The sequence below is a fragment of the Podarcis pityusensis genome (assembly GCF_964106645.2).
Source record: "Podarcis pityusensis genome assembly, chromosome: 6".
Classification (NCBI taxonomy): domain Eukaryota; kingdom Metazoa; phylum Chordata; class Lepidosauria; order Squamata; family Lacertidae; genus Podarcis; species Podarcis pityusensis.
Window position 1 is genome coordinate 66,397,735 of NC_138030.1, and position 22,370 is coordinate 66,420,104.

At 41.5% G+C, this 22,370-nt stretch overlaps 1 protein-coding gene across 1 annotated transcript in view; it reads left to right on the forward strand.

Annotated features, from left to right (window-relative positions):
- The window catches only part of AK5 (adenylate kinase 5), an 88,303-nt gene that overhangs the window by 49,491 nt on the left and 16,442 nt on the right, over positions 1-22,370 (forward strand). The window contains exons 8-10 of the mRNA XM_081009000.1: positions 3,357-3,433; positions 15,725-15,767; positions 16,980-17,024. Of these exons, the coding sequence (XP_080865126.1) occupies positions 3,357-3,433; positions 15,725-15,767; positions 16,980-17,024 (165 nt within the window). The remainder of the gene's footprint in view (positions 1-3,356; positions 3,434-15,724; positions 15,768-16,979; positions 17,025-22,370) is intronic.

Sequence of the window (22,370 nt, forward strand, 5' to 3'; positions counted from 1 at the left end):
ATGACAATATATTCTTATTCATTGTTGCTTCCTAACATATAATAAGGCTGTTGCTAAGGGCAACAACTTGTCATGAAATTCTGCAGTTTAAATATATATATATATTTAAAGAATGAATTAGAAATACCTGAGGATAAGAATGAAACACTTTTATCATTCTGATGCCAATCAATCTATAATAAATTGTTGTCTTAACAAGACAGCGTCTTGCTGTCTTCATAATTTCAAACCACTTTTCTAGCATTCTGTGTGTCAACACAAGACTTTAAACTTTAAAGCTGTTTATATGTATCTCATTATATATTTGTCCATAAACAAAAAGGGCATATAGATGAGCAGTATCTCTCTTGGAGGTTATTTACAGTTGTTTTTCAAATCAAAAAATGAACAGATAAGATAAAATTGAAAACATTCCTTAAAGAATTGCCATCAAAAGCAGAGTATAAGTTACAAACAAAAGTAGTGCTGAACTGTGTAGGGCAAAATAAACTGGCTTTGTGTCAGGCAGAAATACACATGTCAGTGATCATGAGTTCCCAGATGTGTGGTTTCCAACATTAATAAAAGGAGAATAAGCACTTACAGCAAAGGATTACCATAAAGGTGGTATGGTTACTTTTTCCTATCCCTGCCCATTTCCTCCACTGCAACTCCACCTCCCTGGTGGGCTTCTGGCCTGGGACTCCAAAATACTAGGGACAGGAGGGGGGAGGTTCAAAACAACCTGGAGAATATTTGCAACAAAATATTGGTAGCCAGGAAAAAGTTAAGCTGACTAGGTGGAGAGTAAGTATATATTAGAAACCAGGAGCTGTTGATACCATTTTCTCAGAGCAGCAGACTAAGGAGAGGATTGTAGACTACTGAGAGGCTCCTTAAGGTACACCTGCCCCATTATAACTCCCTTTGTTGCCACTGCATTTGAAGGGGAGCAGAGTCAGAGGTTGTAGCAGCTGGATATCAGCCTGGGAGAGGAATCCTTGCCACTACATAGAAACAGATTGACCGTGTGAAAAAGAGGACAGGACTCTTGCACATTAATTGTTGTGTAGGAGAGGGAATTTCAGCAGGCATAGCTGGAGGAGATAGGGCCAGTGAGTGTGTCAGTATATTTGAGAATTGTTTTCTGTTTTGGTTTGTGGACTGGAATCCACCTTTACTATCCATGGTAGATAAAGACAGTTTGGGAAGCAGATTGTGCAGTTAAGGTATGGTTACCAGACGTCTCTGTTTCCCGGGGACAGTCCCCGGATTTGCAAATCTGTCCCAGGATTTATATTTTAAGTGTTGTAGATTTATTAGTAGGGAATGAATGTTGCGTGATTGGTTCAACGGCACAAGACACATCATACGGGGAGTTCCGGCGAGGCAAAATGGCAAAACGGCAGCAAGCAGCTCCTGAAGCCAGCCAGAGCCAACTGTGCTACCAGGCTGGCTCCAGGCTGCTGAGACTGCCGCTGCCACTGCTGAGGGGGAACCAGGGATGCCCGGCGCATCAACTGGGGGAACTGCTGACCCCCGGCCCACCGTGACCCAAATCTAGCCGGGAGCAAAAGCGCCTGGCCACCCGACTGACTGCCCAGCGGTGCTCCGGGGCCAGGAAAACCCCAGAGCCAACGCAGGGAGAAGTTGGAGAGGAGAAGGAGAATCATAGAATCATAGAATCATAGAGTTGGAAGAGACCACAAGGGCCATCGAGTCCAACCCCCTGCCAAGCAGGAAACACTGCTTGGAAGGAAGAGAGAGACAGAGGAAGGAGAAAAAAGGGAAGCCCCAACCTTGCTGCACCACTGCCACTGCTGAGGAGAAGTAGGAGAGCACTGGGAGTTCAAGGACATGTGGCCGAGCCAAGGCCCGACCTGAGCCTATACTCCACGGTGGCTAGCGCCACTGGCGGACGAAGAGGAATGCAGGGGAGCGCACTGCCCCCGGCAGCGCGATCCTGGCAGGGTGCCATCACGACTGCCCCCCACCTCTACCTGCTCCGCCACTGGCTGGTGCTCCAAGAGAGCAGGCCGAGGCCCAGGGGAAGGCTGCGCGACAGAGGAGACCACAGAAGAGAAGATATTACTTCTTTTTTAAGTAACTTTTTTTAAAATAATTTTTTCTCTCTCTCTCTTTTTTAAAAAAAGTGTCCCCGGATTCTTTGAAAAAAATCTGGTAACCTTAAGTTAAGGTGAAGTGATACAGTTATGGTAAAGCGATCTGTTTTAGATAGTAAAGGGTGATGAGGGTGATAGATGACAGCAGACATTAGTGTCTGAATGGCGCTGCAAGATGTATTAGAAGTGTTAGCCCTAGCAGGGGAGGTGGATCCATTTGATCCCTTTTTCGGGCAGTGACATATCTTGGCCTCGCTGCAAAGCAGGTCCTTCCAGGAGCAAAATGTTGAAGAGCAGGGGTACTTTCCACATTCTTCCCCCTTTCACATTTGAACTCGTCTGATAATAACAAGAGAAGCAACATTAAAGCATGGTAAGGAGTTGTTCGACCGAAGCATCTGTTCATGAAGACGTATCCTTGGTGACAAACATTCTGCAGCTGAGAAAGCAGGAGAGTGCAGAACGAGGTTTATGAAGGAGTGTTAGAGCTCCAAGCAGGACATGCAGCAATGCATGAGAACTAGCCCAATGCTCATAATGGTTGGCTGGATGAAGGAGGCTAGAAGGTTCCACACAGCAGGAGCAAGAAAAAATGATTCTAATTTTCAGCACAAATCTTAGTGTTATCCTATCGGAAATGGTCTCCATTTATGCCCTTTTAAGGAACTGATTATTTTGATAAATACGAAGCAGCTTGATTTAAAGAAAACCACATAGTCTGAGAAAGATGCCTAACAACACCGAAAACATGTTCACTGTCTAAATTGACCAGACTCTCCTTCCTGTCCCCCTGAAACTATGCATACTTTGACTTGTACAGTCTCTACCTCTGTAGAGTAAAGCTGAGAACACCAGCAGTTCCCCTTGGCAATTAAGGAGAATACTTTTTTTTTAAAAAGCCTTTCTGTGCTTCACTACAATTGGAACTAAATTTGAACAGTAGAAAATTAAGAAAGAAAATTGCCTTCAAAACTTTTATTTATGTTAAAGATGTGAAGCACGTTAATTATGAAATACATTATACAACCCAATGTGTGTTTACTTAGGACGGTGCAGTCCTAAGCCCTGGGCTGATAGGGATTGAGGGTAGGGTGGTACATATTTTGTTCATCACCAGTCTCCACTGACAGAGCAGAGCATCACTAGTATATGTGGAGTGAAGTGGGGATGTAAATCATGACATACATACAACCATACATACAGTGAAGCCTATCAATCCTTTTTCAGAAGATCCCTTTCTCTTTCCTATTTTAGGTCCAGGGGAAGTTGACCTTAATCTCACTGTGGACCTTGGAGATATTGCTGATAATGAATTTGACTTTGAAGACCAGGTAATGGATTTTATCAGTTAAAAGCTTTCTCTCATTCATTTAGGTCTCATTCTTTTAGGTCACTTGCTTTAGCTTCCATTTTTCTCTTAGGTTGTGTTCACACCCCCATTTACTCTGCACCCAGCGTGCTCACAACACTGGTTTCCAAAGTGGTGCACGCAGGACATTAACCACAATCCACCTCTGTTGTCCTTTAGTTTCTAACAAAATACTGCATTTTGATTCATTTTCTCCCAAACCAGCATCAATCCAAATTGAGAAGAAGAATGGGCCTTACCTGTGTTTTAATCAGGTAATGTGTACACAGCCTTAGCCTCCTTGTACACTAAAGGATAGACTTCTGTGATATAGAGGGTTAAATTATTCATGTGACTACTTAAATTATTTCATTGTTCAACATACTGTTACAGATTTTTTTTAAAAAATGTGATATTTCTTAAATATAGGGGTGAAGGCAGACATATTCTACAAATGATGGAAATAGTTGTGTAAGCCACTTTTAATGTTGTTTTATGTGTACAACATAATAGATGCAGCATTCAAAGCACTTCCACCACATTTCAGAATGTATGTCATTCTTCATCACAAGCATATTGTTATTATTCTGAGCAAACCTAATGCTTCTCAGTACTGTGTTCCTATGTTCTTTGTATTCTTTTCTTTTACAGACTCCCCTCAGTTCCAAACAAATTTCCCCTTTCATGTTGCGCAATTTGTTCTGGTTTCTGAGGGGAAATACTGTCAGTTTTTATAGGCCAGTGAATTTCCAGAACACAAGGTTCACTTTCAATTCTTCCGCACAGCGATTGCATTAAGGCTACAGTCCTATACACACTTACCTGGGAATGAGCTCCACTGATAGCAGTGGCACTTACCTCTGGGTAGACATGCCCAGGATTGCATTATTTTAGTCTATAGCATCATCCCTCTATTTCCCAACTTCACCAGGAGGATGCTCTTGCTTATGTAGCCAACATTATATGATCCAAACACAAAAGGGAGGTATCAGTAGGCTTGGGGGGATATTGTAGAAGAACAAAAAGAAATACTGGGGCGGTGCAAACCCCTTGAAAAACAGCCCCATTATTGCTTTTCTTTTTCTGTTGTTTTCCTGGAGTTTGCCAAGGTACATTGTTAACAGAAGGATGTGCAACTGTGTGTTTAGATGTACAAGGGATTTAGATGTGCAAGGGATCCACTTAAGAACGTTACACCATAAACAGTGATCTGTTTTTCAAACTGCCTTCAGCTGTGTGAAAATACTGGTTGTCCAAGGAACCCATGCCTTTCTAAGGAATTGCTGAATGCATTAGGTCAAAGAGTGAAAAGTAGGGTTGCGATATTCCCAAAAGTGAAAAACTGGATGGAGTTATTGAGCTTTCTTGGGGGGGGGGGTTGTCAGAGGTGTGTTTTTTTTGTTTGTTTTTTGTCAAAGTTGTTTAGCTTTTGGGGGGCTTTTCTTTCATTTTAAAAAAATTAAAAATTGAAAGATAAAAATTGCCCAATTTGCCATACATCTGAGTTTTCACGTACATTTTGCTGATTCAGCAAAAATCCGCCCAGACACCATATTTCTGAGCGATTCCCAGACGTATGGCAGACCTAATGAAAAGTGGAGTAAGAATTCGTAACATATGGTTGGCTCCAGAGCTTTCGTAAGTAGGACTCTGCTCATAGGACCCTTGTGGAAGGCAGGAGGGGCTGTTTTTGCCTTTCCTCCTACAGCTCACTGTGACCCCTGAAAAGGCCTACACTGGAACAGAGTGGGAGGTGGCAAGTGTGAGTGAGCTCCTTTGGGAAGAAAATGAGGGCTTCAGGAAGAAGGGGAAACTGGCAGAAGTTGTGGCCTCTTCTCATTCTCCATCCAGCAGGATCTTCCACTGGATCTTTAGCCCTTCTGTTTGAGGAAGGAAGACCTCTGTTTTCAGAACGTCAAATCTGGATGCAACCTGATGAAATTATCTGGGAAAGTAAATGGGAACCAGAAGGCAGTGTAGAATTTTTCTAGTCGCCGCCAGCGACTTCACATAAAATCGAAACATGTTGCTAAGGCTGCAGACAGTAACTTTAGTTTCAAACACTGGAAGTTCAAAATAAGTGGGCAAGAACATGAAATTACTAGAGCTATGCTCAGTTACCAGCTTCGCAGAATAAAGAACTTTACTAAAAGGGGCAAAACCTAGCTTTTGTGGTCAAAGTCTTTATTAGTATTCAGCTTTATACCCTGAGCCTTGCCTTACCTTCCATTAGAAAGAACCTCTACTCATCAGTGGCGAAGATGTAAATATATTTGGGGTACATCTCTTAGAAGTGGGTGTACAATTCTGAACCATTGTTTTATTTATTTATTCATTTTATGTGTTACATTTATATACCACCTTTATCTTCCAAGGATCTCAAGGTGGTGCACACAGTTCTCCTCCTTCCCATCTCATCCTCACAACAACCGTGTGAGGTGAGTTGGGCTAAGAGCCACACTGGAGAGCCAGTGTGGTGTAGTGGTTAAGAGCGGTAGTCTCGTATTCTGGGGAACCGGGTTCGCGTCTCCGCTCCTCCACCTGCAGCTGCTGGGTGACCTTGGGCTAGTCACACTTCTTTGAAGTCTCTCAGCCCCACTCACCTCACAGAGTGTTTGTTGTGGGGGAGGAAGGGAAAGGAGAATGTTAGCCGCTTTGAGACTCCTTAAAGGGAGTGAAAGGCGGGATATCAAATCCAAACTCTTCCTCTTCTTCTTCTAAGAGATGGTGGCTAGCCCAAGGACACCCAGTGAGCTTCATGGCTGAGTGGGGATTCGAACCCTGCTCTCCCAGTCCAACACCGACTTCATTATCCTTAGGGTATGAATAGATTCTGTTTATTTTGCTGTGTGAAGCATTTTTGAGCTATATTGAATGATACAGGTCACTCTATGAGGTATAGCTTTAGTATACGGACCCAGACTTGCCCTTTAACGAATTGGAGAACTTCATTCATTTTACTCCCTGAACTGCTTTGTCCCCCATGTTTCCTTTATATCAGGTATGGGGAAACTGCAGCCTTCCAGATGCTAGTGGAATCCCACTCCCATCATTCCTCACTATTGGCGATGTAGAGTCTGATACAATCTGAAGGATCACAGGCTCCCTATCCTTGGTTCATATGGTTTAAGAAGCAGCTGGGGAAGGGAGTGAGTTTTAGCAGAGAAGATCCAGAGGGAAAATTGTTAATAAAACAATTCCCCCACTTAGCATGGGTCTCCTGAGGCAGTTTTTCCTCAGCGTATGCTTTCTGTAAAAGAAAAATTAAAAAATATCAGTGTCAAATGTTATTTGGGCCACAGTTATTGTGTTCTATTGAAGTTTTAAAATACATGGACAAATGTCTCCTTATCATGGTAATAATTCTTATAGCCATTTTTGTTCAGGGCTTTGACTGCACTATTTCAAAAGGGTGCCATGGTGAGAGCTCATGGTGGGTGTTGTTAAGGGGTTAGCAATCAAACAATAATTGCAGTCACCACTGGTGGTGTTAGTCCAAGAGAGACTTACTTTTCAAATAGAAATTGGCAGAGTAGGAAGTCATGAGGCTTTGATTAATTTTGTCAGTTACAAGATCTTATCTTTTACTAGATGAAATGAACCTGATGCAGATAGTTTTATTTGACTGCCGGCCCTACACAGAGCAGCAAATTATGGTTGGCAGTAATGAGATCTCACTGTCTACATGGAGAAGCACAGGCATGAGCAATCGGAAGTATTTACTGCAATTTTAAGAAGCTGATTAAACAATTCTTGAACTTAGCTAGAATAGCCAAGAGGGCAACCACTTTCGTTGTTTTAGATTCCTAATGCATGTATTTTGAGTATACATTTTTCTTGCATGCTTCCATACATGACTTGCATTTTGCCCAGGCAAAGAGGAAGAATACTTCCTCATCCAGAATGTTCGGTTTAGAGTATGATGCCATGAAACATTGTCATACAATCCCTTCCATCCACTGAAAGAGGGGTGTGATGATGACCGCAGGGGCAAGTCCTGCTTCGCCAGTGCATGCCACTGTCATGCTCCTTTGATGTACATGTGCCAGAAGGAATTATACTTGCATGGCAATGTATATGTGCAGAGCTCCTCCACATGTGGACAGACTGTGGCCCAATTTGGGCCCCTCTTTGCATAAAGGTGTTCTGCACATCAGTATGTACGTATAACACCTGATGTAGCTTGAACACATGGACTTTGCAGGAGAATGGCAGGCGGTAGGTTAGCATCACACAGTTATAATTAGAATACCACCTGTTTACAGCCTCTGTCTGAATGAAACCTACTTGCAGCCTTTATCTGAGCAATACTAAAACCCTTTCCCACGCTAACAGCAAATAAAAGTGTCCTATCTTCAAAGTTTGCTGTCGTTGCCTGAGAATATTGTGACTGTAACAGAAACTGAATGCTCCACTGATTTTCTCATTACCCAGGGCCATCTTCAACCTGTGAATTGTCCCAAGCACTTTTCTGCTAAGAATATCAAATAAGGAGAAGATGCGTATCTAGGTATCAGTGTGTCATATGTAGCTGAGAGTAGATAAAGCACCTGTCAGAGAGATCGGGCCAAGAGGGTTAGGTTTCCAAGCAACCATGTGCAGCAAAGGAGCTGAAAGCTAGCAGATATTATCAGAACACTTTGACAGCCAACGGAAGCTAAAGGCATCCATATGTTAAGCACGTGATGCTTCTAAAATATCAGCAATAGCAAAGCAGCGATTCTTAAACTGTATGGTACAGTACTACTTCTAGTTACTGACAGGTTTAGCTCATTTTCTTATGTAATGGCCATCATCTTGCTCCTTCAGAGGTTTTGAAATTTAAAATGCATCCAGAAAATGTGCAGCTTTTAAAGTGGGCTTTGAAGCAGCCTCTTAAGGAAAGAGGTCAACACATTTTTGTTTGGCTTGCTAGGCAGACATTATTTGTTGTCACTTGTCAGTCATGGTGCTATCAAAATGTGTGATGTGAAGGGCAAGAATTTAGGAGCTGTTCTGGGTAGAAGATTGACATTACTGCACAGAGTAAGATAAGACAAGAAGAAGAAGAAGAAGGAGGAGGAGGAGGAGGAGGAGGAGGAGGAGGAGGAGGAGGAGGAGGAGGAGGAGGAAAGAAAGAAGAAGAAGAAGAGGAAGAAGGAACAATAAGAAATAGTACCCATGTACTTGCGATGTGCTATTTTTTCTTAAGGACTGAAGATGCTTCTCTCGGTTGCTGAACTGTAATGATCAGTAGTCAGCTGTTAAGTTAGAAGAATATTAGCCTTAAATTTTAAACATTCATAAAAATGTTTCAAGAGCCTTATCCAATTTGCTATCCTCCAGATGTTTTGCAATACAGTGCAAAGCGGTATATAATCAAGTGGTAATAATTTTTATGAAATAAATAAATAAATAAGCCCCAGGCAACATTGCCAACACTCAGTTATGATGGGAATTGTAGTCTAAAACATCTAGCTAATACCTGATTGGGGTTGGCAGGCCTAAGTTGCTTTACTCAGCAAATGGAAACATTGACCAGGCAAACACATCGGAGACTACTTGGGCTGAAGATCTTTGCAAAGAAAATAGTTCAGAAGATAATTCAGTTCCTGTTTCTGCCCTGGAGGTAACAAGATTGGCAAGCGGTGCATAAGATGTTTTGAAAGATGAAATCCAAATATCTGAATACTTGGAATGACCCCTATGCTGACCTAGCATAGGAATAAGAAATTGGACACTTGCAGCCTGATCCTGATCCTGTGTTGGTGGAAACATGTCTCAGTGAGTTAAATGGGACTTACTAGTAGTTCTTAGTAATCCTACCTAGGATTGCATCCCTAGGACCAAACTAGATGTTGAATACAGCCACATAGCATTATTCCCAGCAGTCCTCATACCTACAGTCTAACTTGGCTAAACTGGCTTTAAAGGGCCTGGTGTCTGTGAAGAGTCAGCTGAAGGATTCCAGCTGAGCAGTCAGCTTGGTGCAACCATGCAGCCTAGATTGCATCCTTTTCCTAAAGCAGCAGTTCTCAAACTTTGTTTTTCCTCATACCATTTGAAAATTGTTGGAGGTCTTGGAAGAACTTTTTTTAAAAAAATCAAAGCAGATACATTATCCATATTTCCATTAAAAAAAAAATATTCAGAGTTGGGAACATCAGCCAGACTAGTGCTGCATTATGAAAACAATGGGCCCTAGGTTAGGGTCTTGTCAGCCCATTCAGTAGTCTAACTGTGGAAGAAGAAGAAGGAGGAGGAGGAGAAGGAGAAGAAGAAACAGCTTTGATCAGAAAAGAAATAAAGTATGCTGAGTGCAGGGCCATGTACAGATATTCTTGGGTGTTCTGCACGCTTTTTGGAGACCTTTTTGCAGCTAAAAGGCCCTTAGCACATACAAGTACTTTCTTGTGTAAACTGGGGCACATTTCCTCCCAGAACATAGCGCATTAGTGTGCATTGAAGGCCATTCCAAGTTTCAAGAGAAGCTTGTGGAGCAGCATGGAGAATTCTTTCAGGAAGTTTCTCTGTGTACATGTACTTAATGGCGGTATCTTAGATTATAGACATCATAAGCAACTTCTAACCCCTGCCATGTACTCTCTATATAGCATACAGTATAGCTCTCTAGTTTTCACAACCTCATTGTTTATTTTCACAACAGCCGTTATCTAACCAGAATGCAGACCACATTTTGACTAGAAAATAAAAACCTCAGGGGACACTTATTAATGACAGCCAAGACAAAATACCTTTATAAATATATTATAAGGCACTTTAAAAAAAAAAAACAGACCCTGCCCTGGAATACTAAAATATGGTACAAGATCTATTAAAGTGCATAAACAATCTGTTCGTCTTAAGTTACCATGGGAACTGGCAAGACAAAAAAAGAGAATTCTGTATGCAAAGAACTATAGTTTGCCTTGGAGAAATTTTGCTTTTAATTTTACTTAGGCATCATAGTTTGGTGGGTTTAATATTTTGGGAGTGAAATATACTCAGAGTCGCAAAGTGATTTCATGCTCTTTATTCAGCTCATAGTGGTGAGGAGGAATGAATGAAAGTCCCCTCAAAGTATCTGTTTTATATACATTATTTACACAATGGGCTGCACATGATTGGCTAATTCTGGAATTCTACTGTAAGCCAATCAGGTTATGGATTCACTTATATCTGGAGCATGATTGGGTGGTTCCTGCCAACCAATCCTACTGCTGCATTGTTCTAGGACCAATCAGACTGCTGCATTCTGAATCCTATTGTTCTAGGACCAATCAGACTGCTGCAGTTTGGATCCTATTCAACTCAGTACATAACAGGGAGGATGCCTTTCCTGCATTTGCATTTTTGTTTTTGCTCTTATTATTATTATTTATTCATTTCTATACTGCTTTATAATGCTCTTAGGGCATTATAAAATGGGGTGTTTGTGGTGGGGTATCTGCTGTTCAATAATGACATTTTCCATTTGAGAGTTTGTTATCAAATAAAGCATCATGTGGAATGAGATCTGTGCTTGAAATTTAGAATGAGAGAGTACATACCAAAATAAGTTTTTTTTAGTGCTGTTTGAGGTGATATCTTTATAGCATTGTTAACATTTACCACCACTTAGTGCCCTTCCTATATGGTTGACTCCTGCACTTCATTGGTGCAGTAATGAATTGATATTCTGATCCTGACACATAGTTAGTTCCCACATCATCACCTCCCTCTGCAAGAGAGCTACTTACACATGGCATGAGTTGCACACACATGACCCAGGCAATCCAGCATGATAACATACAAAGTTACTGGTGTGATGTAGGCTCTGCACACAGGACACATTTAAAGCACAGTTGAAGCACTTTCCCCCTACAAAGAATTCTGGGTACTGTCGTTTACCTCTCACAGAGTTATAATTTCTTGAAACTTAGCAAACCACAGTCCTCATAATTCTTTCGAGGGTGGAAATGTGCTTTAAAGGTATAGTATGTATGCAGCTATGAAGGAGCAACTTGAACTACCTTTATGTCATGGTTTCTGTGGCAAAGCTGTTACTCCATATGACTCAGTGTCTGAATTAGGTCTAAAACAGAGGTTAGGGATCTTGAAGAGGAATAGCAGGAATCAAACAGTGATAGGGCAGAGAGCCAGGGGAATAACAGAGAAAGGGTAACAGAGAATGAGAAGCAGTCAGTGGGCTATGCTGGTGGTTGGTTGGTTGTTGATGTGCCCATTTCTACAGGATCTTCTGCTTTTGAAAAATCCTTTTATCTTATTTTTATTTTATTTTGAACATGCAAATGAAAACCACTTTTCTTCTGTCATGGAACTCAAGGCAGCTCTAATGGTTTCCCATCCAGACAGTGACTAGACCTAGGCCTTCATAGTTGTGGTGCCTGTATCAGGACCGTCATCCTATGGTCAAATAAAATGTATTCAGATGGCAAGATGAAACTATTGTTTTAATCCAAAATTATCTGTAGAATTAGAGGTGGTTGTTAGGTATTTAACACATATTTTTTGTATCCTTCAAATGACACAATTACTGAGCTCAGAAGCATAATAAAATCTCTGCCTGAGGCAGACCTCCAGCTATTTCTAGAACTACTAGCAACTAAATTCAAGCAGCTTTGCACTGTTTTGAAGTCAAATGCCCATGAACCTATGGTCAGATTTGCTCTCATTGTAACAAAAACACATAGCAATGGGATACTAAATACAGATCTGTAAACAGCAGACTAAAAGTAATGGATGAGTTGAATGATAGAGAAAGGAAGCTATAAAACAGAGAGGTGATGCCTGAGAAGGCTAGGTTCAGAGAGAAGCCATTCTGTATTTTATTCTTTTCCAACTTAATAATGGAGGGAAGCCTTGGCTGCCTGAAAAATAGATTGGCAAGGACTGACCTCATTGCCTGCTCTCATGAACCTTCATACCGAAATTTGAAAGGTGTATGCAAAAGTGAAAGTTAGAATAATGGACATTTATTTGCTAATGCTTAAAACCTCTGTTCAAATCAGATCCATACAAGTTTTCTGCAAACATTGCATTTGTTTTGTGAATTTAGTTATGAGGCACACAAATCACCACTATTGACCCCTTGGAGTCCCTTCCAATTCTACAATTCTATGAAACCACCTACAATGTCTGAGTGGTTGTATTTCATCTCACCGCAACATTTATGACTTGCTCTCAGTGTCTGGTTACAATAAAAGGCAACTCAAATTTCATGCGGCAGTTTTAAAAGGGCAGCACTATAAGGTATTTTTTGTTTGTAAAAGAAATGGGCTGGTTTATGGCCAAAATAAAAATATATTACTGAAGCTTAAAATTTATTTTGTTATTAGCATGCCAAAAGTTCTTCTGCCATCCTCATCATCAGCATAGCTGCCAAGACAGAATCATATCTATGCTGCTATTGAAATTGCACAGTTTACTATATACTTTTTTAAAAAACAAGGTCAGCTAAAGCTCTTTCTTCACACTTAATTTTTAATTTCTCTCCCTCTTTCTCTTTCCTTCCCTCAAGTGTAAGCCTGAGGACAAGGCCTGTGTCCTTTTATTTTATGTACCTTCTTTGTTTTTGTACATGCTTTATAATAATAGAAATAATAAAATTACTAGTAAATCAAGCCTAGCAGTAAGTATAGACAGAACTATTCTTTCATGGACGCAGTGCTTCAACTGTTGGAGGAGAAAGTGCTCTGACTTTATGCTATTTTCAATAGCATATTATCTATTAGTCACATTAAGGAACAATCATCAAGTTTTTTTATAAGCAATTAGAAAGAGAGCTTGCATGAGAATGGTGAGAGCATGATACGCTAATTGCCCTTGCTTGTGTGATTTATACAGAGTTATATTTCTTTCACAGCTTTCCTGTTCAAAATTAGAATCATTGGTAGTACCAGGTTTTTATGTCTACCTTCAAAAGAAAAAGCTCTACGGTCACAACATTAGGGGGAAACTATGGGCCATGTTCAACTTAATCTTTGTACTAGAGGAAACCAATGCAATGATGCCTTCTATCTCCTTGGGCTGCATGCCTCCTGTGTCCTCCCCAGATCTGCTCCTGGCTGTCAGGAGAAACCCCCTTACCCAAACAGCAGATGGTGGTGGTGGGGAATAGAGGGAAGCTTGCACTGATTGAGCAATCTCCTTAGCACTTTGTTGAATACATCCCTATGCATTCCACTTAAAAAATACAAAGTTCATAAAAAATACAAACACAACTGAACAGATACAATTATCATATTGAAAACTATACACATTAAGACTTGGAGAGCACCATAGTCACCCTTATTTTAATGTCAGCCCCTAGAAATTTTGCAGGCTGCATTGGTAGTGCCTGATTGTTTTGGTCTGCAAGGAGAAGTCAGATGTTTGTTTTGGATGAGCTGATAATAATGATGTTAGCTATTTTATGCATGTGGTTCCATATCCAAGTAGCTCTTTTAGCAAAAGAGCAGTGCATGAAGCAGTGTTTCAGTATTTCCACCTGCCCACAAACAAACACAATTTTGGAATGGAATTCTCTTAAAATGCTGAAGGCAGTACACTCAATCGTCTGTATTTTAGAATGGTTAGATTTTGTGGATTCAGTACCATTGTATCAGGAAGACTAGGTCAGAATCTACCATACCAGGGACCTAGGTTTCTTAGAGCAGACAAATTGTTTACTATCAAATAGGTGCAGCCTCAATGGATTCCTTGTAAATCAATTATAACTTAGGGAAACTAGACAAAAGGGGATAAATTCAACTGAAGCCAATACTTAAATATTCTGACATATTTGAGCTTGTGTGAAAATAGAGAGATAACCAGTTTCTGCTAAAAATCAGCTTTTGAAACACATCCTGGTATAGGGAAAAAAAGGTCTAAAGTATTTAAGAATCTAGGTTCAAGCACTGCAGGTATAACATTTTAACCTTTTGTTCAGAAAAATACATTAAAATTGTGATATTCTGCTTAGCTTTTTTTACCACATATTCCTGTTGAGCTAACCATGCTCGATATGATTGAAAAACTATGCAAAAGTATTTGAAGACACTAGGTGGTATAAGACAAAACCATATTCAGAAACAACACTTTGGTATTAATGAACTTAGTTGTTTAGTCGTTTAGTCATGTCCGACTCTTCGTGACCCCATGGACCAGAGCACGCCAGTCACAACTAACCTAAGTCCATTGACTTCAGGGGGTCTGCTCTGCATATAACATAGCCACATGCCACCCTCTGACTTGTTTAATTACCTTTGCCATCCAATTCTGTTTTATTTGAGAGGCGGGGAGTGACATATAGAGAACTTTGAGTTTTACAGTGCTTCACCTCAAGGTTTGTTTTTGACAGTATTCAGAAATGGTGCCAACAATTTTCCAGGACCTGCTTTTATCTGGGACTGAACACCATCATCTGTGTACAGTACAGCAGAAACATTTTTTGTGACTGACTTGGGCACATGATTACAGGAGATGATAAAAATTCAACAGTGCTGTTGACATACAGATTGAACAGGATAGGTGCTTGTGCAACCTTGATGAAACCCTTTTGAGGGTGGCAGAGAAGCTATAAGATACCTCTCTGACGTACTTTATACCTTCAGCCAGATATTATTATATTAAAAAATAATTATAAGATGAGTATTTTACCTAACAACAGCAGAGTCCTATCTCAGCTTTCATAGTTCATATATAGAATTTATTTTTAACCGTTCAGTTTAAATCAGTTTCTTTGATTCAAGAAACCTCTGGGCAGTCCTTTGTGGTTTTGCCAGATTAATTGCCTCCACACAGAAATTGTCAAGAGAAGAGCATCACAAGATAGCCTGGCCCTTAGTTCTTAGAGGGCCAGAGGGGAAGGTCAGTCCGTGAACTCCAGTTGATAATGTTCAAATTGGTTGATACATTTTTAAAGAATAGTGCTGCTTTCAACTTCATAATACGGGCATTGCTGCTCCATGCAGCATGGTTGACCTAGAAACATCCTTTTTTGCACTTTTTTTGTGGGATGCTAATCATTATGCACACTGACTGCCTCGATGCCACTCAACTGCACTGTAATAGACATGCTGGAATTTCTGACACGACACACATTGCAGTCATGCTCTGCAGCAATAAAGAAGTATACTCAGCAGAAGTTCATTTGAAGGTGCTGTCTCAAAAAGCAAATATAGGACAGTGGAGTGGGATTAGCATTGTGGCCAATATGTTAAAAGGGTCTTTACTATTGATAAGAATAGATAATAGATGCTGATGCATGAAGATGTAAACCATAAATAACATTTTCCAATATGTTAATTGACAGGCATTTGACCAGTTATGCCTTTCTGGACCTGAGAATATGGGAGGTGAGTTTTACCAGCTATCCTCTAGACTACTGTAATAAATGTTGGCAGAATGTTCCCCGTGTCTGTAAGCCACAATTCATGAGAAATTTAGGCTACATTGGAAGATTGCACACTGCAGCTTCCACACTTCAGCACTGTATTGTGGAAATTGGATGACTGTGGTTTTTGCGGGGTTTTTTAAGATACTGTATATGTTTTAATGTATTAATCCATTGATTGTTGTTGTATTATCAGACAATGTCACCCTGAGTTTCCTCAGGAGCAAGGGCAGTATATAAATATAATTTAAAAAATTGAGACAATATAATATGAGCACATGCATAGCAACCTGTAGAGCACACTGTTACATCAGAATGCTCCAGCATTAATATTGTAAAGGTCAGACTTGTGGGTGTCAGGATATGCACCTGTTAATGCCCAGTGGGACTTCCTAATTTGGCTAAAGAAATTAAGGGTAAGATCTTGGTTCCATTCGAGCCTTCAAGGCTGGTTATGTTATAGTAAGTCCCTCTTCATGTATGCATAGGGTTAAGGTTTCTTCTAAACAGCTGTGCTTGTGCCTTTGCTTGGGTAAAGAATGAGCTGCTGTTCAAGAAAAGAAAAGGCTGTTGTGTATAGATCTCTTTCGATGCACTTGTCTGGAATGCAGCTAGTGACCAGTGAAGTCTGGATGTCAGACTGAACTTAAACCAAAAGTACCCCCCCCCAAACATACACATACACACACATACACGAATGTGACGAAATGAATATGAACTCTGACAAATGTAAACAAAGCTTTTTTTAAAGGGAGGCGCACACTACAAACTATTCTTAACTCAAGAACACTTTATTCATAGATGGTCATTTTTCAGTTTAATATTTTGTGCGCACACAAAAGAGCTGTGAGTGTTCTCATGCATTAAATATATATTTTATCACAGCTACAGTAACAGCTATAAAACTATGACTGTGAACTGTTCCTTCAATAAACGAAATTTCTAGTTAGAAATTCAAGCTTGGTGTTTTTTGTTTAAAAAAAAATTTTTTTTAGCTGCATTTGTATATTCACTTGTCTGTGAATAGTTCCCATTCAATTCAATGTTTCTGAGTAAGCATAATCTTATTATAAAGTGTGATAAACATATTGTTAAGTGTGTTATAATTATACACAATTTTATACGTAGCGACACTTATTGCTAGAAGTCTTCCATTCTTTTCCACTTTATTTAGGTTTTACGGAAGACCTGAAGAAATCAAAAATAATTTTTGTAATAGGTAAGTAGGAACTTCATACACCACTCTCCCATAGACAGCTACCATTTCTGTATACAAATGCCCACCACCACGTTAAAAATTCTTCTGGCAGCTACCACGAAATTATAGGTCTACAGCTAGCTTAGATAACTAGGCATTTCCAAATGCTGAACTGTTTAGTGGTGGTAGCCCTCACCCTCTCCTATCTGGGGGCAATACTTACATCATACTGGAGATGGATGAAACAAACTGCATCTGTTGGGGAATCGTGTACATAATTTCTGAAAGGGGACCATTAATTACATCCTAAGGCACATGGCTAAAACTTGTGTCATAACAATTTCCAGTGCTTTTTCTAGAAAAAGAGGTGCTGGAACTCACCACGAACTCCTCCATTGTTCTCTTATAATGGCAGTGGCATCCACCTGAGAGGTGCCGGAACTAAGTTCTGGCTGGGGAAAAAATCCTGGCAATTTTCATTGTACTACATTTGTGGGAGATGATGGGTGGCTTGAGGATGAAGCATGAAGCATGAAGCATGAAGCATGAGAAGGAAACAGAGAGCTTGTGCGGGGGTTTTCTGGAAGTTGTATATAATTACCCCCCCCCCCAAAAAAAAGTTTCCATAACTGATTTAAAAAATGAATGCAATAGTATTGCTTTCTAAAGCCAAAAGATAATTGTTTACTCTGAGTTTATTGCTAAGGTGGTTGATAATTTCAGAAGTGATTGTTAATAATGATAATGGAAATTGTCATGGCTTGCACCACCTTAAATAGTCCGATTTAGGATTGGCCCCATATAAGACAACCAGATTAGCTCTTTTACAATGCAGGAAGAGGGTATCTTGAATTAGAACCAACCATCTCTCTGAACTGTTTACACTGTGGGCAGCTTGACTACTCTAGGTTAAATTTACAGGAGAATTGTGATCATGTTGTGTCATTCCATAAATAGAGCATAGCTATTTATTTATTTCATAAAATTTATACAATGCTTGAATGTAAAAAAAAAAAACCCTCAAAGTGGTTATGAAGAAAGAGTTATTAGTAGGTATTCAATCAGTTCCCCCCTCCCCCCAACCAAGGCTGGCTATACGTTATGTTGCTTTTCAACATTCCACATTTTTTAAAAGACAAAATCCAGACAGATTGTCCGTGAATCATAAAAGTAAATATAACTTCATAACTTTTTCTGTGTTGTTATACAAGAGTGAGATACTCCACATGGTAGCTGTTTTATAGCTAATAGTAAGAGTAAGAGTAATTTATTATTTGTACCCCGCCCATCTGGCTGGGTTTCCCCAGCCACTCTGGGCGGCTTCCAACAAAGATTAAAAATACATTAAAATGTCACAGATCACAAACTTCCCTGAACAGGGCTGCCTTCAGATGTCTTCTAAATGTCAGCTAGTTGTTTATCTCTTTGACATTTGATCATAGAATCATAGAATCATAGAGTTGGAAGAGACCACAAGGGCCATCGAGTCCAACCCCCTGCCAAGCAGGAAACACCATCAGAGCACTCCTGACATATGGTTGTCAAGCCTCTGCTTAAAGACCTCCAAAGAAGGTGACTCCACCACACTCCTTGGCAGCAAATTCCACTGTCGAACAGCTCTTACTGTCAGGAAGTTCTTCCTAATGTTTAGGTGGAATCTTCTTTCTTGTAGTTTGGATCCATTGCTCCGTGTCCGCTTCTCTGGAGCAGCAGGAAACAACCTTTCTCCCTCCTCTATGTGACATCCTTTTATATATTTGAACATGGCTATCATATCACCCCTTAACCTCCTCTTCTCCAGGCTAAACATGCCCAGCTCCCTTAGCCGTTCCTCATAAGGCATCGTTTCCAGGCCTTTGACCATTTTGGTTGCCCTCCTCTGGACACGTTCCAGTTTGTCAGTGTCCTTCTTGAACTGTGGTGCCCAGAACTGGACACAGTACTCCAGGTGAGGTCTGACCAGAGCAGAATACAGTGGCACTATTACTTCCGTTGATCTAGATGCTATACTCCTATTGATGCAGCCCAGAATTGCATTGGCTTTTTTAGCTGCCGCGTCACACTGTTGGCTCATGTCACTGTTGGCTCATGTCAAGTTTGTGGTCAACCAAGACTCCTAGATCCTTTTCACATGTACTGCTCTCAAGCCAGGTGTCACCCATCTTGTATTTGTGCCTCTCATTTTTTTTGCCCAAGTGCAATACTTTACATTTCTCCCTGTTAAAATTCATCTTGTTTGTTTTGGCCCAGTTCTCTAATCTGTCAAGGTCGTTTTGAAGTGTGATCCTGTCCTCTGGGGTGTTAGCCACCCCTCCTAGTTTGGTGTCATCTGCAAATTTGATCAGGATGCCCTTGAGTCCATCATCCAAGTTGTTGATAAAGATGTTGAATAAGACCGGGCCCAAGACAGAACCCTGTGGCACCCCACTAGTCAATCTTCTCCAGGATGAAGAGGAACCATTGATGAGCACCCTTTGGGTTCGGTCAGTCAGCCAGTTACAAATCCACTGAGTGGTAGCATAGTCAAGACCGCATTTTACCAGCTTCTTTACAAGAATATCATGGGGCACCTTGTCAAATGCCTTGCTAAAATCAAGGTAGGCTACATCCACTGCGTTCCCTTCATCTATCAGGGTTGTAATTCTGTCAAAAAACGAGAGCAGGTTAGTCTGACATGACTTATTTTTCAGAAATCCATGCTGACTATTGGTGATCACAGCATTCCTTTCTAGGTGCTCACAGACTGTTTGCTTAATGATCTGCTCCAGAATCTTCCCTGGTATTGATGTCAGACTGACTGGGCGGTAATTATTTGGGTCCTCTCTTTTCCCCTTTTTGAAAATAGGGACAACATTTGCCCTCCTCCAGTCTGCCGGGACTTCGCCTGTTCTCCAGGAATTCTCAAAGATGACTGCCAGTGGTTCTGAGATCACATCTGCCAGTTCTTTTAATACTCTTGGATGCAGTTCATCTGGCCCTGGAGACTTGAATACAACTAGACTAGCCAAGTATTCTTGTATGGGAGGGCGTTCCACAGGGCGGGAGCCACTACCCAGAAGGCCCTCCGCCTGGTTCCCTGTAGCTTAGCTTCTCACAGTGAGGGAACTGCCAGAAGGCCCTCGGCACTGGATCTCAGTGTCTGGGCAGAACGATGGGGGTGGAGACGCTCCTTCAGGTATACTGGGTCAAGGCCATTTAGGGCTTTAAAGGTCAGCACCAACACTTTGAATTGTGCTTGGAAACGTACTGGGAGCCAATGTAGGTCTTTCAGGACCAGTTTTATATGGTCTTGGCGGCCATGAATACGCAATGAACTTAGAACCAGACTCCAAAGTTTTGTTTTGCTATAAAGAATAGTTACTATATTAGTATATTAGATCCAGAGAATGAGGCCCAGTTCACACATGCATATGTATCTCCTGATTATTCAACATTGAATTGTTACCTGATGTTGGAGATTGATATCATAACTATTTCTGTGGTGTTTGTTCTGCTTGCACACATATGGTAACTGTCACTGGATGCTTTAGTCATCACAACAGGCCTGCGACTCTGGTTGCTGTTAGAGAAAATGTCAAGATGTGCTTGCTTTGGTTGGAGAAAGCATGATTCAGAACCTAACCTGCTTCTTTCTCAAAAGGCACCATGTGGCATTCATGCTAAAACTCTCAACTATTCTTATTTTTTTGCTCCTCACACAATTCCATGATGCATCAGGCATACAAAGTCCTAAAAAGATGGGGAAGTTGCTATGGCAATTGCCAACACATCGTAAAGGGGGTGGGAATATGCATCCTTTTCTTTGGAAAACACCTGAAATGCTGTGCTATGCAGTAGAAGAATGGTCCTGGCTTTGCAGCATATTTTGTGTCTCAGAATGGAATGGGGGAAATGTTTCACTGGAACCATGTTTGCATTAGTTGGACGAAAATAAACACACATCTTCAGCAAGTAACTCGAGAAATTTCACCAATGAAATGTGATTCTGTCCCCTCCCCCTGCAAACTATGTTGCATTTCTGCTTTAACTGAATCAGACTTATTTCCTTCTGAGTGGACGTGCACTGTTATTCTGTGAGCAATTCTGGCATGCATCTCGTGTGACTGGCCATTGCTTTTAATATCCAGATATTTTAAATTGTTGTCTAGAGCACTCCAAATTCCACCCCACCACCACTAAGCTGGCATGGCTTTGGAGTGGCAGGGCCTTGACCACATCTGCAGCAGCCCTGCTGTGCCCAGCATCTGGAGTGCAAGGTGGGGGAACAGGCAGGTCACTGCACCAGCCCAGAGTTGGTGCAGTGTCAGCCCCAATGCTATCATAACTCATGATGGCAGCAGAGCTAGCCAGCAGTGGAGCATATAATAGCTGTCAACCTTCCCCTTTTTTGCGGGAAATTCCCTTATTCTAGCGCCGTTTCCCGCTGCTTCCTGCTGCTATCCTGGATTGTTAGATATCCCGTAGACTGTCCCTGGGACAGATGAGGCTGCTGACCCTTGTTTTCAAATCTGAAAGTTGACAGCTATGGAGCATATGCCCACGCTGCCCAGGGCGGGCATGCTCCCAAGGGGGGCAGGGCATGGAGGGTGCCCTCCCAGGCGCGGTATAGCCACTTGGGTGCACGGAGCAGCACGCGTACCCTGCAGCCAGGAGCGGAGTGAGCCGGCGATGGCAGATATTTGGTGTGCCACCTGCCTGCAACTCCCAAGTCTCCCTTGAGTTGTCAAAATGAAGGGGGAAGGGGGGATGCCACCGGCAAAGCGGCGCAGCTCCCTGCCTTTCCCCAGGGGCTCGGGGTAGGCTTGGGAGTTGTGGCCAGGTGGCGCGCCAAATGTCAGCCCCCCTCAGCAAAGACACCCAGGGTGGTGCACCCCCACTGCCCCTCTTCCTCCGCCCCTGGGGCCAGCTAGATCCCAGGCTGTCTTGGCCTTGTCCCTACCCATGGCTGGAAGAGAGGCACCTCTGCTCAATTGAACACACTGTTGCCCAGTGCAAATAGGGTTTGGATTGTTTTGTAAAATATTAAACTGCAACAGTAGCTATTTTGGCACATGGGCCATTTGAAGCTACCAGAATTCTTTGCTATGGTGACAGGTCCTGGGAATGCTGATGGCATGTGTTGCCATAGCAACTCACCAACTTGTTTCTGTCAACCACATTTTCAGAATGTTGTAGAATCGGCTTAGAATTAAAGTTCTGCTTTTTTGCCTCACTAGTCAATCCTTGCTGGTCAATTCTGACCATTTCTCTTTGTTCCTGGTCTTGTGCATAGTTTCACATATCATAATGCACTGGCAAAATTGTAGAGCCAGTGTGGTATACTGGTTAGACAGAGTATTAGGTTGGGATCCCTGCACAGCTTCCTGG